Source organism: Taeniopygia guttata, chromosome 2 (genome assembly GCF_048771995.1).
Source record: "Taeniopygia guttata chromosome 2, bTaeGut7.mat, whole genome shotgun sequence".
NCBI classification, from domain to species: Eukaryota; Metazoa; Chordata; class Aves; order Passeriformes; family Estrildidae; genus Taeniopygia; species Taeniopygia guttata.
Window position 1 is genome coordinate 51,997,837 of NC_133026.1, and position 17,038 is coordinate 52,014,874.

General features: G+C 42.5%; 1 protein-coding gene across 2 annotated transcripts in view; it reads left to right on the forward strand.

Annotated features, from left to right (window-relative positions):
- Window positions 1-599: 599 nt before the first annotated feature.
- COA1 (cytochrome c oxidase assembly factor 1) overlaps window positions 600-17,038 on the forward strand; it is a 52,388-nt gene continuing 35,949 nt past the window's right edge. The window contains exon 1 of one of the 2 annotated variants that reach the window (XM_072925933.1): window positions 600-824. In XM_072925933.1, coding sequence (XP_072782034.1) covers window positions 615-824 — 210 coding nt within the window. In that variant the 5' untranslated portion in view covers window positions 600-614. The other variant, XM_072925934.1, reaches the window with a different exon arrangement.

A 17,038-nucleotide genomic window follows, 5' to 3' on the forward strand; every position in this document is an offset into this window, starting at 1 on the left:
ACAAAGCATTATAAACTGATTAACAAAGAACAATTATAAAACAGCAAACCACCATAGCTGGGGACTGCACCTATCTCTTCACAGACTTCCACAACACTCTGCTGCTGCAGGCATGTTTGCGGGACACCTGGTATCTCAGGTGAGGCAGAGACTGAAAAACCCTCTACACTGCCACTGAGAAGAGGGACCCTCGTAAAATGCTGCTTGAAACTCAGGCAGCCCCAGCACTGCCATGACATGATACCACAATATAAGAAAAATATTAAGCTGGTAAAGAGTGTCCAAAGGAGGGCAACCAAGATGGTGAAGGGCCTTGAGCCGAAACCATATAAGGAGTGGCTGAGGTCACTTGGTCTGTCCAACCTGGAGAAGAATGAGGGAAGAGCCCATCAAGTGTCTACAATTTCCTTGTGAAGGGAAAAGGAGGGACAGGTACTGATGTCTTTTCTCTGGTGACATGATCCTGGAGTCTTATCGGGCGATTTAGGTTGGATATTGGAATAAAGTTCTTTCCCCACAGGGTGGTTGGACACTGGAACAGGCTCCCCAGGGAAGTGGTCGCAGCACCAAGCCTGACACAGTTCAATAAGCGTCTGGACAACGCTCTCAGGCACATGGACTGCCGGGGCCGTCGTGTGCAGAGGCAGGAGTCGCACTCGATGATCCCCGCGGGTCCTTTCCGAGCCAGGCGCTGCCCTAACAGTGTCTCCTCCTCTCCGCCATTCGCAGCGCCTCCCGCCATCGCCCCCTGCCGCTCCCCACCGGCGCCGCAGCAATGGCGGCCCCCACGGCGCCCGCCGGAGCCCGGCGCGACCGCGGCTGCCGTGAGTGGGGCGGGCGGCCGAGGCCGGGGCTCGGCCAGGGCGTCCCGGCCGCCGCTCCCGTCCGCACCGCCGCACCCGAGCGAGCCTCACCGCCCCTCCCGGCGGGCTCGGGCCGGCGCAGAATGGCCCCGGGGGGCGGAAAGAGGTGCAGGAGGGGGTTGGTATCGGGGGAGTCCCGACCACGGCAGCTCCGCGGCGGCTGCGGGGAGCGGCGGGCGCTTGCAAGGGCGGCGGGGTCAGACCGGGGCGCGGAGCGGTGGAAGCGCGGTGGGGGCACCAGTGCCGTGAGGCGGGCGGGGCTCGCTCACTGCCCCGAGAGCCTGGGCACGTTTCCTCTCGGCCCTGTTGGTGGTACTTGTACTTAAGACACTTCTCAGCCGCCGTCGGAAGAGGAGTGCGAGGCAAATTTATCTAGGAAGCTACAAAGGAAACCTGATGCGCAGAGAGTAATCACGACTGCGGCAGGAAAGATCTCTTGTTGCTTAAACAGGCGCAGGCCCGCGGTGCCCTGTATTGTGGGGAACTCGCTGACCGGAGCACATCCCGGAGAAACGTGGCGAGGTAGGGCGATTTCCACATAAAGCAAGTTGTTTGCAGTGACTCATCCACGTAGTAAGGAATCAGATTTACTTTGTTATTCAGGTACAGCTGGTGAAGCAGTTGGGTTGTCTTGAGCAGGTCTAATGTTCAAACACTGCAAAGGAAAGGGATTATTATGATTCTCTATAAAGATTGGAACTTCCCTGTTGAAGTCTGCTCTGATCACTGAAGCAAATATCATTTCCCCTGTACCTTCTTATCAGGGACGCTGGTTGCTCCTGCTTTCCAGCCTACTTGGTTTCTTTCTGCTCATTCACATGAACTCTTTAAGTGCAAAAAGACAGCATGTAACTCGAAGAGTGGTCTGGGTTGCTTTTAGAGACATTTTTTATGAAATGAAGTGTTGAAACAAATTTCAAAAATTCCTAGTACAGCCTCAAAGGCTGGAGTAATAGCGGGCTGCGGCAGCAAGGTGGCCCTGTTCAACCGCACAGCTGTACATCGTGCTGTACCTCTTGCGTCCGGATTAGGGATCAGCTGGCTTTTTGAAAGTTGGTTTTTCCAGTGTATCAATGCTTTCTAGACATGGCTAGCACTGCAGCTGCACAGCCCAGCAGCAGGACGGGATAAGTGGCATGAGCACCTCCATTCCAGCAGCAACTCCTCAGACCTGTACTTAAATCCAGTATTAAACTGCAGCTACTCTTTGTTTTGAGTCTAAGCTTTGACTCATATTTGAACAGTAAACCGGTGTTCCATATCATGCAGTGGCCCGTGTCAAGGGTTCTCGAACTTGACTGGGGGTGTGGTAGAGAAAGATGACTGCATGTTGAAAGATAACAAAATGCTGCCTTTCTTCCTAGAGATCCTTGTGCTATTTAAGACTTGGCAAAAATTGCTGCCCTTGCTGTCTCAATTATTTAAGTGCTGAAATAGCCCAGATCAGCCAAATTCCATTAAACACAAAGTGCAAAGGAAAGTTATTTTAAACAAGCAATGTACCAATTGTAAAGTTGTTGCATTTATTCCCCAAGGAAGCAAGTATTCTTTTCAAGAGGGGGGTGAAGAGGTTAGCCGAACTTAATGTGTCATTTTTTTTATTAGATGAGCTTTAACTTAGACTACTGTAAATTGAATGAAAAAACATGGAGGAGGGAGATAAGCAGCTTTTGGGATTAAAAATAAAAATAAACCCCAAAGCCTTCATTAGTATCTTACAACTTTTTCTAAGTAGTACTTTGCTGTTGCATTTCTGAAATTAATGAAGTGTGCATGGATTATTGCTGAAAGTATTTTACTTAAAGCTGGTTATTCCCCAGAAGTCAGAGGCTTTGCATGTCTGTTAACACAGTATTTTCCAGGCCACTTTTCTAATACAAACTTCTGGGTTTTGACTCAATGCCAGAGGAGCAAAATAACATCCTTACCTTTGCAGCTGTGACCACAACATAAAATCAAGCAGGAAGAAGAGCTGATGCTGGGGGTTGTTTTCACTACACTTAAGATACCTTGAGAGTTGGAGCTCACACAAAGAGATGGGCCCATTCACACCCTCCCTAAGCAGTGTGGCTGTTAGGGCACTTACTTGGCCTTTCTTTTGTACCTTTAGACAGCACTCGTGACTGCATCTTGTCTGTTAAGCAGCCCAGCTCCCCCTGCGTGAGCATTGCTGCTGCACAGCAGCTTTTGCTCCATGTGCCTGTGCTGCCTTACCCAGGCTGCAGCACAGCCCTCAGAGCGGCTCTGAGGATGGTTTGGTAGCAGCCCAGCTTGTGGTTCTGGGAATTAGGAGGAGGCTCTAGACGCAGATCTGAAGGGTGGCTGCCTCAGCTCTGGACAACTTTTATGTGTAGATCTCCCTGCTTGTCCAACTCCCAGCTGTACAAGTGGCACTAAAACACAAGTCAACAAGTGATGTGTGTGAACACCTACCTTGAAAAGCTTGCATATTCAAGCAAGTGGGAGGGTAGAGGGGGAAGAAAGGCACTAGCTGGATTTTTCTATTTCTCTGTGCTGATGTTAGTGACTCAGTCTACAGTTTTGAGCTGTGATTTTGCGTAACTGAGGAGGATGCAGAAAAGGACTACGTTATGTCTCCGTTTCTGGGAGGAGCAGTTATATGACCATCAGGCTAGTGTGGGAGCTAACCCCTTGAAAATGCAGTTTTACTTTTTTCTGCTCAGCATATTGCAAGGAATAGAAAGTTCTTGAGAGTATGCTTCTGAAAAGCTACCTGATACACAAGAATATTGGAATATGTTAGTAAAATTTAAAGTTATCAGTTCAGCATAGTTCAGTCTGTGAGCCTGTTGTGAGCAATTTGAAAAAGCATCACCAGGTATTTTATTGTTTGTCTTCTAGCATCTGCTGTGGTGCAGTGGTGGTTTTTTAACAACTGCACAGCAGTAATAGCAGTTGAATTTAACCACCCCAACCCCCTTCCCGCAGGGCAGAGTAATTTGCTTTTCTTGATGTTTAAGTGTTTTTCCTAAGTGTTTGCATAGCATACCACCAGCTAAAATACATAGTCCCTATTTCCAGAGCTCTCTGAGAGTACTCTGCATATCTTCAGTACACAGCAGATAATAGGGGCTTTGCCCTGCCTTTCTTACCCCTCCCTTCACCAAATAAAAAGTCAGTCCTGCTATTAATTTGATCACTACACTAAACATAGTAAGCCCAATTATCCATTACTTCAAAATGTATTCTGCCATCAAGATATTAGACCTCTTATAGATCAAACTGGAGGCAAGTGAAGAGGGAATGTTTTCTTTTTTCCTATCTGTAGCTGTATCTGCTTTGAAGATTGGCTTTGTAAGCTTCTCCCATTAAGTAACAAAGAGATAGAAATCTTCCACATCCCTGTATGCCTTCTCCAGATGTGGATTAAGTTCATTAATGGCAACAGTAATCTCCCAGACTGTCTGACAGGTGTTGATCTGTGCGCCAGCACTAGTGCAGATTCTCACTTTGATGGTGTTAAGTAAGAGAGAGCCAAGAGCGTGGGTTTGAAGCAGATTGTCTCCATGTACTGCACTTTGATTTGAACATGAAGTTTTCAGATGGATGACCAGAGGCTGCACCACCAGTGAATGCTCAACACTCTCTGCAACTCAATGGTGGTAAAGTCCGTGAGGCCAGGCAAGACCTAAACCAACCACACACACAGAACCCATAGTGGGAACACAGCCCTCAGCATCAGATATTTTCATTTGCAGACTCATGCTTATTCCTGATACAGACACAGCCAGCAAAAATTTTAAGAATCCAGTCTAGCATTAAATTAATTAAAATTGATATCTTGAACTCCCCCAGAAGAAAAACACATAAGATATAGGAATATCCTTAAGGAAACTTGATCCAACAGAAGTCTGAAGCAGTCCTAAAAGGCCTCACAGCACTCATTTTCACTCTTTAGCAGGCTACAGGAGCCTCTACAACTGGTTGCTTGGTATTGGCGAACACCAGAAACCGAAGGTGTAAACATAGGGTGATACACCAAGATCCAGGCTGACCAAAAAAACATAGTCATTGAACAACATTAATTTTGGTGTAAGATGAGGGATCCATCACCTGAGGCTGGGAAATGTATGTAGGGTACCTGGGAGGTAGGCTAAAATAAAAGGATACTTGGAGTACTGAGGCTTTTATGCATACAGATAGTTCAGTTTGGCAGGTTATAAGTAAGTAGAAGGAATGCAAGTCTTGCCAGAGATAAAAATAAGTAGATTTGTCCTGTCATGGCAGAAGAGAACCATGAAAGAAGTTTTAACATTAAAACCAGGCACATAAACAAAAGTTAAAAGGTTAGAGAACTGCAAAAACCTGCTCTGGAAAACATGTGAGATAAGAGTGATTAGGATTCATTTGATAAGCTTCGAGGAAATTCAGATACTTTCCATGCAGGTGTGGTTTTATTAGAGATTGCTGCTGGGCTGCTATTCAGCCTTCTGGGAGAAGTGTAACCAGTAAGGGAAGGATAGACCTTGCCAGGTAAAGAGTCAAGGATAATTCAGATGGACACGCAGTGAGGAAAACAAGCCATGAAATACCTTATTTAAAAGGATGGTGTTTTTTTCCTGAGGTATAAAAATGAGGAACACAATTTTCTTGAAAATCCTTCATGTCTTGTCAGTACAATACAGACATCACTAAGTTCTTACATATAGCCTTGCTTACTCTGATTTCTGGTATATTTTTCTTCTGGCTCCTCCACAAAATTAAAACCTCTTCAAAATACATAGTTAGCATCCCTTCAGTGGCCTTGGTAGTACTGGTTGTCCACTAAGTATCTTACTAATGAGCATTCTGATGAAGGAGACATAGCCTATCTACAAGCACTGTCTTTGCATTACTTATCACACATTTAACTTCTAGTCAATAAAATATTTAGGCTTGAATTTTTGCCTTGGCACCTTAATACCGTCTGTCCTTAAGAATCTGAGAGCAGCAACATGATGTAGTTCATACACCAACACATTTTGACTACTGAGTTTAGATGGAAGAATGATGTTGCTTATTCTACTAGGACTGGAAAGCAACTGTCGGCACTTAGAACTACAATGTGAGCTACATGTGAGTTATTAGAGCTGCAGCTATCTAGCTTAATCCTGGCATCCAGGAACATTTCCTTGGATTTTACTGGACAGATGCATTTGTGGATACAGCTGTACAAGCACTGAGAGAGAAAACTACAAGCCTACGTGCTTCAGAGCTTGCACAACAGTTAAAAACATATAGCATGCTAGCACAAGTGAAAGGGAGAGCTGCTATGTGCAACTTGATCATTGCATTTGGTCTAGCAGTTACATAGGCACAAAACTGCTCCACAAGTGCTGTAGTACATTTCTACACGTAGCGTGGTTAGACAGCCCATCTTAACAGTGCTTTAGAATAAATAGTACTTTAAAGATTTCCTGTGCTGAATAGGGATGCATTAAGAAGATTGAAGCCATCACACACCGCTTGGAAAAGGGTAATCAATAGCTTACCAAGATCCCCATATACGCCACATAACAGTCTTCAATCCTTGTCAAACAAAAATATATCAAAATTTGAAGCCTAGAACATTTTCACTTAGTTTCCTACCTAAAGTAGCTGTAGGCTTCTGCCTTAAAATTACTTTTCTTAATACTGGAAGCTCACAAGTATCTTCTCTCAAATTTTGGTGCCTCTCCCTTGCTACTGGTTTTAACCTTTCTCCTTTGAGTCTCACAGGTGCAAAGCTTTCAGTTGAATTAACTCTGCCTTATCCAGAAGTGGTGAGGAACTTGTTTCTCTGAATATTAATCTTGTTAGGTATGAAGGACTAATGCTTAAAAAAATAAATTGCCTAAATTTCTGTTACTTTGAGAGTTTGGAATGTGTTTTGTTTGTCCAGTGAAAATTCCACAGGCTTCTGAGTAAATGAGTTAACTCCAGGGGTATATACTGTTAAACACAGGATGTTTGCTTCCCACATTTATTACAAAATCTACAGTAATCTCCACAGAGCTTCCATTTAATTGGAGTTTTGCCACGAGCTTAGAAAGGTAGCTCAAATCCAAGTTCATTAACACTATGGAAAGGTTTATTCCAAGTGTGGGATGTAGTAGAAAGATTAAAAGCTGAGCAGTTGCCTCTACATGGTGAGCATGCCTGATCTTGATGAGGTTATTTCCTGAACCTAAACTATAAACAAGGAACCAAGAAAAGTTGCAAACCTGCATATGGGATGCATCTTTTGGAAATTATGACAAAAATGAACAATCTTCACCTCACTGAAGTCAGTGAAACATTTTCCGTGTACTTGATTGGAGCCAGGATTTTGCTGTAGTACTTAGACTTCAGTTTTGCAGGAATTAATGCACATCACACAGTAAATACCTCTGAAAAAATGTTTTAGTTCTTCTCCTTCCCAGTTCTCCCTTTTTCTCTAGGCTGAGTTTTGAATAGTTTTCCTAAACCTTTCCCATCTCCATTCCTCTTTTTAAGTCCGAACCTGAATAGATATCCTCTCAGCATTCTGCTTAAGCAACACCAATGGCATCACTTTTACACTGTATTAATCGTTATGCACAATAGTATGATGTCTTCCATCAGAATGGCAAAGCAGTTAACATACATTAAGTACTGTGTCTCTGTGAGGCATGTAAAGAATTAATTTTATAAGCCAATGCCATTTAAAGGAGAGAGAAGGGTGGATTCTCATCTTACTGAATAGCCTCTTACTTGTTTACAGTTATTTTCTTCTTGGGTGTCTAGACCTGAAGTGAGCTCCTTATGCAGCTTTTGTAATGGCATCAGTAACACGCGCATTTGTGAAACTGAAATTCAACACATCTCTTCTGTTTCCATTACATGAAAGCATGTCCTCTCAAATTCATTGTCAAATGTAATTGTGGTAAATCAAGTCAGTAGAGAAGACAGAGGAAGAATTTAAGCTGCAGTCCTGCCTTCACTTCATTAGAACAGGTGTTCCTAAACTTTTGGTGTCCTATATTTGCTTTTGTGCAGGTAGCGAAGGACTTCCTGGATGTTAGAGTCTTCCTTTTCCCAGGCACATTTACTCTTTGCACCTGGAAACCATATTTAGGCAGATTTTGAGGGCTTCATAAATTTGTCTGGGCTTTTCAGATATGTGGTAGCTATAGAGAGTAGATTCTTCTGGGATGGTTGCTGCATGCCTGGGAACTCGATGTCAGCACTGCAAGCATGCACAGCAGTTACAGGACATGAAGCCCCTCACAGGAGCAGCTCTGTGTGTGTGCTGTGCTGTCCAGCCGTGCATATGAAGTGCAACACATCAGAAACAGCAGACTTGGTGTAGACGTGGCTGTGCAGTCAGGCCCATTCTTTCATGGGGGAACTACATAGTTATTTGCAGATGGACTATACATCTCCTGTTCCTGTGAGTTGCAGCTGCTGCCTATATACATGGTTTTCCTTACCCATGAAATCCTCTGCAGACCTATGGGATTTTTACCATTCTAGTTTGCACCCTGATATACACACTCCTCCAAAGAACAGGACCCTTACTTGTTCTACCTCTCCTGTCAATTGCCCCTTCCCTTCTAATAACAAGTCCTTGGAATGAGACAGTTCTTCCATGATACGCCCTCAGAAAATTTCAGTTTGCACAGAAGAGAGACATGGTAGTCCCCAGTCCTTTTTCTCTCCTCAGGAGTCTTTGGTCTTGGTAATTCTGCTGCTTACCATGCTCTGGTTCTGATGTGTTGGATCTCTCCCTTAGCCACTTTGACCTATTAGCCTGGAAGAAAAACAGTAGGAAGGTGGGTAGGTTTCTCTGGCATAGTGACGTAAATAGCTGAGTAAATGACAGATAGGAGGTAGAGGATCAGCAAATTTGCCAATGACACCAAGCTGTGAGGTGTGGAGGGAAGCGATGACACTTGGCATGCTTGAGAGTTAAGCCTGTGTGAACCGCAAGAAGTCCAACATGGCCAAGTGCAAAGTGCTGCAGAAAGGTTGGAGCAATCCCAAACACAAATAGGCTGAGCAGAAAATGGATGGAGAGCAGCCCTGTGGAGAAGGAGTTGGGGGTGTTGGTTGACAAAAAGTTTGACATGACTCAATGTACACTTGCAGCCCAAAGATCCAATCATGTCCCGGGCTGCATCCAAAGCAGCGTAGCCAGCAGGGCCAGGGAGGGGATTCTGCCTCTCGAATCTGTTCTCATGAGACCCTACGTAAAATGTTATGTCCAACATAAAAAGGACATAGACCTGTTTGAAAAATCCAGAGGAGGGCGATAAAGATCCTCAGAGGGCTGGAGAGGTATCCTCCTGTGACGACAGGCTGACAGAGTTGGAGATGTTCTGCCTAGAGAAGAGAAAACTCCAGGGACACCTTTGAGCAGCTTTCCTGTACCTGAAGGGGACCTTTAAAAAGCTGGAGAGGGACTTTTGACAAGGGCTTGTGATGATAGGACAAAGGGGGATAGTTTTAAACTGAGAGTAGGTTTACATAAGATATCAATTTCTTAACATCCTCACATAAGAATGTGAGGATGTTAAAAAATTAGAACAGGTTGTCCAGAGAGATGCTCCCTCCATGAAAGTATTCAAGCCCAGATTGGATGGGGCTTCAGCATCCTGATCTACTGGGTAGCATCCCTGGCCATGGCAGGGGGTTTGGAACTAGGTGATCTTTGAAGTCCCTTCCAACCCAAATGATTTCTGTGATTGTATGATCAGGGGAGTATGAGATGTTGCAGCTGCGGCTGAGAGAATGACAAAGAGATTGAGAGACCTGACCTTTCGCTTTTTCAAGTGACTTGATAGATCAACTTAGCTGCCTGTGAAGTGGTAATTTGTTTTGTTTCTTTTACAGAACAGAGGTCCATTGCCTCTTTTTTTCTTCTCCTTGGAAATGTCATTCAGTCTGGGAAAATTTAGTTGGATTCAGTCTTTCATCATGCCACCACATTAGAATAATGTATTTAGAAGAGTTATCAAGGATTTTCTACATTGCTTTCCAACAGGCATTTGCATATAAACTTTCTTCGATATGTTTCGGTGGTCTCACACCAGTTGGGTTGTTTTTCACTGCTATTCATATGTTGGAGGCTAAAAACATTGCTATAATTGTATTCATAAACCTTTATGATTTTTAAACATGCTTATTCTGATTCTGTGTTATCCTCAGAAATACTTTGAATCCATTACCTTGCTCTGTTGAATTAATTTCAAAATTTTACCTAAAGCTAAATGCACCTCCCATGTTGTGTGGAAACTGCTTTGAAATTAAACAGACATTTGAGAAGCTTCTGTTGGCTGCCTCAGTGTCAAGCACATGAAATATTCCTCCCACCGCTCTTGAAAATGAAGAGCTAAAGAAATAATTTTCTTTTTCCCCCTACTTCCAGCTAGATTTGAACTGTCCGAACGTAAACTCATACCATGATTAAATTCTGATTTTTCCTTAGTATTGTGTGAGAAATGATAGAAGACTTCAGTGCATTAATAAAGCAGTTTAGACACCCATCTGCCGCAGTAGTAGAGCTCAGAAGATCAAAAGAACATTCTCATCTGCCTGACACACACACACACACACCCAGTGTTTGTTCATTAATGGCATACTTTTAGCGTAGGTTATAACTGTACACATTTTACAACAAAGCGTTGCCATGAAGTCCCCTGTCCCTAGGGAACAGAAGGAACAGAAAAAAAAGTGGTTGATTAAAGCATTCTCAGCAGCTGAGAACATCCCTAACACTGACATGTCTTACTGTGAACTTAGAAAGGGTGGGAAGAATAACTGCTCACCACCATCTTTATTTGATGGTATTGTTCAGAATAAATCCCCCACTGGTAGAATAATCCCTGATAAGAGGCATCCTAGCTTTCAGAAATCATGCTCGCAAAGCGTACACAGTCAAGGGATGTTGTAGTATCAGTACTCCATAAAATATGCACAAATTGGTTTGGGGTTGCCCATCTGTTTTGGTGACAGAAAGTCAAGGTCTAGATATGTGTGTCTTAAACCAAATATGACCCATTTTATGTTCTGAAGTAAAAGAGAGTTTGTCCTTCCTTCACAGTGACAAGATCCATTGTGTTTTTCATGATACTCATTTCATAGAGTCTCTAAAGACCCAAACTTTACTGAAAAGCAAAAAAGCCCATGGCGGGAGGAGAGGGGTTGGAACCTTTAAGGTCCCTTCCAATGCAGACCATTCAATTATTCTATGATTTGTTTACTGGTTTTGCAATTTTAGAAAATAAAATTTCTCACCTCTAGTGTAGGAAAATCCCAGTTGTAATGAGGTTAACTGGGTGGATTCCAGATCACACTCATTATTTGCATGGTAGCATTGACTTAGTGGCAGAGCACCAGAAATGAATCTGTCCCTTTCTCTCCATGAAAGTGAAAGTGTGTTAGGCAGGCATTTCAGCACACAGAGTAACGTGCCTTTGGATCATACACATCTAATCCTCTTTATACTTTGCTGACTGTAACCTGCTTAGTCTTACATGAAATGTATTCGTCGTCTTTTCCTGAGCCTGATCCAAAGCCTGTTGAAGTCAGTGGAAAGAGTCCAGATATTTTTTCAGTAGTTTTGGAGCTGACTCTATATGAACAGCTGGTCTAGCACTGAGTCTTGTAGTTGAAAGACAAGGAAAATAAGCAGCACCAAACCACATTGGACTTGATGCTGTATTAAATATATAAATGAAAGTAATGTGAAACTTGTAAAACCAGACTGGACAAAACACTATGAAACATGCTGCAGGGAACAGTCTAGTGCTAGCAGGGGAATAAGTTAGCTATTTAATGATTTCTTTTCCATAGCTTTTACTTTTCCACACATTCTGTAATGTAACAGTACTTTTTTTCTCCTTGGGCAAATAGCTGTCAGACAGCAGCACTGGGATGAGAATATATGTAGAGTTTGCTTTTGTGTTACATTACAAAAGAAGTATGAATACCTTGTGTTATTCCAAGTATAAAATTACAGGTGTCAAATAATTTGGTGCTTTAAATCCTGTGCCAGAAAAGTAATCCAGTAAAAATAGCTATGTCCTGTCAAAGCTGAGCAGTTAGTATTGTTACGACAGTTTCTTGCATGGCTCCAATAGTGTAAGATGGCAAAAACAATTGTAAGAGATCAGCAAGAAACTTGCCTGGAATCACTGAGAGCATAGAAAGACAGGAGAATGGAAATGAGGTAAACCTAATGACCCAAAGTGAGAATCTGCCTGGTCTGATTTACAGTTGGTTTGTACTTTAAAACTGCTATTAAAGAAAGGCTGGTTGACATCTTTGGGGCTGATTCTTACCCAGAGATCCCAAAGAATTAAATCAGAGAGTAATTTGTGCTGGGTTCTGGGTAAGTATGTGGTTGATCCTCTGTCCTAAGGATGTACCATTTAAAAAGCAGAAGAATATTTAGTTGGAAAGGTTGAAGAATTTTATCATCTCCACATTACAGGTGGGAGTGTAAAACAGGGGTGAAGAAGTTTTGGCTGGGTTAAACAGTCAGGGTCTGAGTTGTCTGTGGCAGTGAAGCCCTAAGTTCTGTCAAGTGCTTTGCAAACAAGGCCATCCATACCAAACTGTGGTATGGATGTGGAGTTGTGAATGAATGTATGTGGTGAATTTTCCTGGGGACCTGAAGTAAAATAGGAGATACAGGAACAGGTCATAGCAGACCTATGGGTTTTGGTATGTGAATTTCTCCTCAAAAGATTGTGAAGAGCCAGATACACTTTATGCAGCTTCTGGAATTTAGGTTAATAATTTTGTTGTCCATTCCACAACAGCCAGGACAGAAGAAAATTTACATAGTAGATTATGTCTACTAGGGGACAGAAGAATCAATGCATTTAATACTATTTTTCAGGTCTTCAGAGTTACAGTGAAACCTGGACATAGACAGCCTGATTTGCTAAATTGGGAACATATACTCCTTCAGTCAGTATGGATGTTATGAAGCTAATTTAAGGACATAGCAGCTGACAAGTGAATCTTCAATCCCTGTCAAATCCCTTAAGTTTATGACCAGTGTGAAGTAGTTCATATAGAAAAGAATTTTTTACTCCTGAATTCACATGTTTCCAGATTAGATGTGTTTATTTTCATGGTAATAATCAGAACACATTTTACTTAATATTTTTGGGATTAATTTTTTCTGCTTTATAAGTCACTCCCCAAATCCCAGCTCTCTTCCCATTCTTCTTGAAAACCATGGGAGTCATATTAGTTGTCCACACTGGTATTTTAAGTAGGTGGCATGAAGGGTGTGTCAGGCTGCATAGTATGCTGCTGAACAGCAGGCCAATTCCTGGTGCTTAGAGGCTGCAGTTGTGCTGAAAGGTCAGAAACACCAAGGACGTATAGTGTACCAAAATTTGCCTGTCCTGAGATAGTGAGGAACAGTCACACATGTTGATTTACAGAAAAACTTTGTTTGGTTCCTTTTTTTTTAATTTGCAAACCATGTGCTCTTGCTGAATATAAATATCTCATTCTGCAATGATTAAATCCATTTTAGGTTTGTTTCCATTAATCTGTGAAAAGACTGTGCCAAAACCTAGAATCAGCTATGAAGTTGATAAATCATGTGTTTTTTTTTAATTTCTGAAAAAAATCAGCAGTAGGTTGTCAGTTAGTACATCAAAGGATGCATCTAGTGTACCTCGGTATGCTGTAACATGAGCTATTTGTTCAAAAGTTAGCTCTGGTTAACTAACATGACTATTCATTCTAAAATAAGCACTCAGGCAGTGTTTGCTCCCAGGCAAATACTTGTTCTGCTACAGTTCTTTCTCAGCTCAGCTGCCTCCAATCCCCTTTGCAAGTGCTGAAGTTGTAAGCCTTTGTAGTCATGAGAGTTAATTACTACTCATTTTGTTCACTTTTCTGCATGGCCAAAAGCTTTTATGTCTTTTACATGATTTGGGAGTGGAAAGACTTGCCTGCATTAAGGGACTGTTTCTTATGCAATATGTGATTAATAGTTGCCAAGAAGTGGTCTGCCACATGTGTGCTGGCAGGTTGGTGGCTGTGCAGCTGCACTGCTAATTGCATGGCTGGGCTGGGTAAGCACAGTGCATCTGATGATGGAGATAGGCTCCAGGGCCCTGCAGGAGATGGAGGTTAGGTAAACTGGGCCACCTGGGCTGTGGTGGCTAGATGTGGCATCTGGGGACAGATGAGATGGATCTGCTGGGGTTGAAGCCTGGACATGTGGAGAGAACATCTAGCAGCTATGATATGGGGCAGTCATAAAGGAGCAGAGGAAGAAATTAATAGCAGGCTAAAGCAATTCATATGGCAGTCAGCTGTACACAGCATGGCCCTTTGGTATTGGACTGGACTCCTTAGTTTTGGGAGTGTTTGTGTAGTAGGAGAGGAGCGTGTATTATTGTTTAGCTTTCGTATCAGTCCAAGAAAACTAGGTTTATCTCCCAGCTCAAAAGCACTGTCCCTACAGAAATGGATATTCAAACACAGTGATCTTTAGAGGTTGTGACCTGCAGTAGCAGGAAGCTCAGGAGAGACTGTATACTTTTAGTATCTCTAAGCTCTGGAGCTTTTTTCTTGAATTATGTTTTTCCTTTTCAGTTAAATAAACCATAGCAAAAAACCTTTCACTCTGTGCTAAGATATTCTCAAGTGCTCTTGTTTCCAAGGGTAACTTTACTGGGGGCAGCAATGCAGTCTCAGAACAGAGCTCTTATGTGTTCCAGTTACAGAATTACTTCCCGTGCTGCTGACAGCTTGATTTGTGAAAGAAAAAAGAACAGCAAAACAAAACTCAACCCACAGCCTGTGCAACAGAGAAAAACACAGACTTGCTGTGCTTTAGGGAAAGTGTCAGACACAAACATTTCAAAGGAGGAAAGCTTCTAGTCTTCATGTACATGATAAAAATCGTTTTACAAGGGTAAGTCACATAAGTGTAAATATTTTTAAGGTTTAAAAGTTTCCTGTTTAATACCTATGGGATAGGTCTGTGCAGCTAGCTGGAGGCCAGTTTTAACCTTGGACCATTGAAATCTGTTGACCTGTGGTTTGGTACAGAGCTGGCCATTGTTGTTTTTTTCCCGCTTTGAAATAAGGGATATTGGGGAAACCTCTAGTACTGCCACCACCCAAAACAAAAAAAATCCACATATCTGACTGTGCGGTAGACATGCTTTACTTAGCTGCCAAGTGTTGCAAAGTAGCCAGATACTGAAAATGCTGCTAATTGAGCAGATACCAGACTTAGAAACTCATCATTATGTGTTTATACTGAATCTGGTAGATACTAAGAGGACTTTAGGTGCGTGTATAATTCCAGAACTGTTTAGTTCTGGTTTAAGACTAAGAAGTAGTTGTAGAAAAAGAAGACTTAAGTGTTCTGCAGTTGAGCAAGCAATTTTATTTGTAAAGCAAAATCTCAGGCTCACGATTCAGAAATCTGGTACAATGCTGAAGGAAGCTATGTCTTGATTTGCAGCTTATAGAAACAGAATTTTGCTAATAAATGTGTTCTTCAGAATTACAGAGCAGCAGATTCTTAAATGTGGAGATCGTGGCTTGGACAGTAGCCTCCTATGATTACTACGTCCTGTATTTTTATGATAGCTGAGACAGCTTCTTCCTGGCTATTTAGTTATGTCACCATTAAATGAAGAAAAGGAATTGAGATGACCTAGTCTGGAAGGGATAAAGCAAACAGCAAAGCACTGCCATTGGTCAAACAAACTTGCTTTAAGCACATTCTCTAGTTAGTCTGAGTCATCAATCATCATTTGTTCTCTTCTTCCTCCTCTATCTTTCCCTGAGCTGTATTATAAAGCAGTGCTGTGACTGGAATCAGGGGTGCCCTATATGGGAGTTGTCCTTAGAGAAGAAAGGGGTGTGGACTGTGGGTAGGGAGTGAGCCAAGGCATAGAGAGACAAGCAGAGCCTAGTTTGCAAGAACTGCTTCAGTCAAGTGCTGCCTCTTAAAAATAGCTCTGGAAGGACATATCCAACCATGGATACCATGCAAGCCATGCATTAGTCCAGTAACTTCCTTGGTGCCGTTCCCCGCACTGCCTGTTCTACCTCTCAAGTCTGGAGTTGCCCCTGTTTCTTCCTCGTGATGCAGGCTTTGGTCCCAGACTGTGTATTCCACTCCCTGTTATTTCCCCATCCTCAGATGTTCACAGTTGCTCACAAGTACACAATATTTCCTAAAGTCAGCCAAATACACAGTTTTGAGGATGCACTTCTAGCATGTGCTGAGCTCAGAAATCTATCTTCACCAATTTAATTCCCTTATAAGAACATGTCAGAAATGTTTTCTTCTCTTAGCATGTCTGTATAGACATGTATGTTCATCTGTGTATCTGTGTGTTTATCCCATTATTAACAGTGAGCATTGTGTATAGACATCAGGGATGAAATGGACTGTAAAATTTCCATGCCATCTGCCCAAACAGCACACTGGCTAGCAAAAGAATGCTCAGGTGTTTATAAAAGCTAGACTGAATGATGAGGATGAGGATGATGATGATGTTTCTGTGTGAGGGATGATGATGATACCTTTCAACTGGCAAACTTTTCTGAAACTCAGAAATGTTTGCTATGTCATATGCCATCTTTTCAAATTTGTGATTCCAGTTTTCTGCTCTGTTAGAGCACCATGTACATTGACCAAAACAAAGTTAGTGTTATGACAAAATGTTTTGATATCTTGTCGTAATTCCAGAAAGGGTTTCTCACCTCTCCATCAGAGAGAGCTGGTTGGCAGCCTGGGCTGAGGCTGCAGCAACCCTAGCTGACAGCTGACAGTAGCTGTGTCATTGGTTTTGTTCTTCCATGGGACCATGGGACAAAAGCAGAACCGTTAAGGTGGCAGTAGAGGTGGCAAATCTGTAGACTGAAGAATATAAAATCAGTTATATTATTGGTTATGCTATCATCCAAGTTCAACCAATTGCATTTATGTTGAGCAACACTCAGAGCCTGCTGGAGCCAGTGGGAATTTTGCCATGAGCTTCCCTGAGGAGTAGGATTTTACTTATTGTTTAAATTAGCTATATCTTCATGGGAGCATATGGGAGCAAATGCAAAGATCTTGAATTGAAGAAGCCAGTCAGCAGCTTTACGTGTTTATTTTGTTACACAGGTAAAAGCTGAGACAGCAAAACCCATCTGCTAAGACTTCAACACATCTCTATAAAATCTATGGTAGG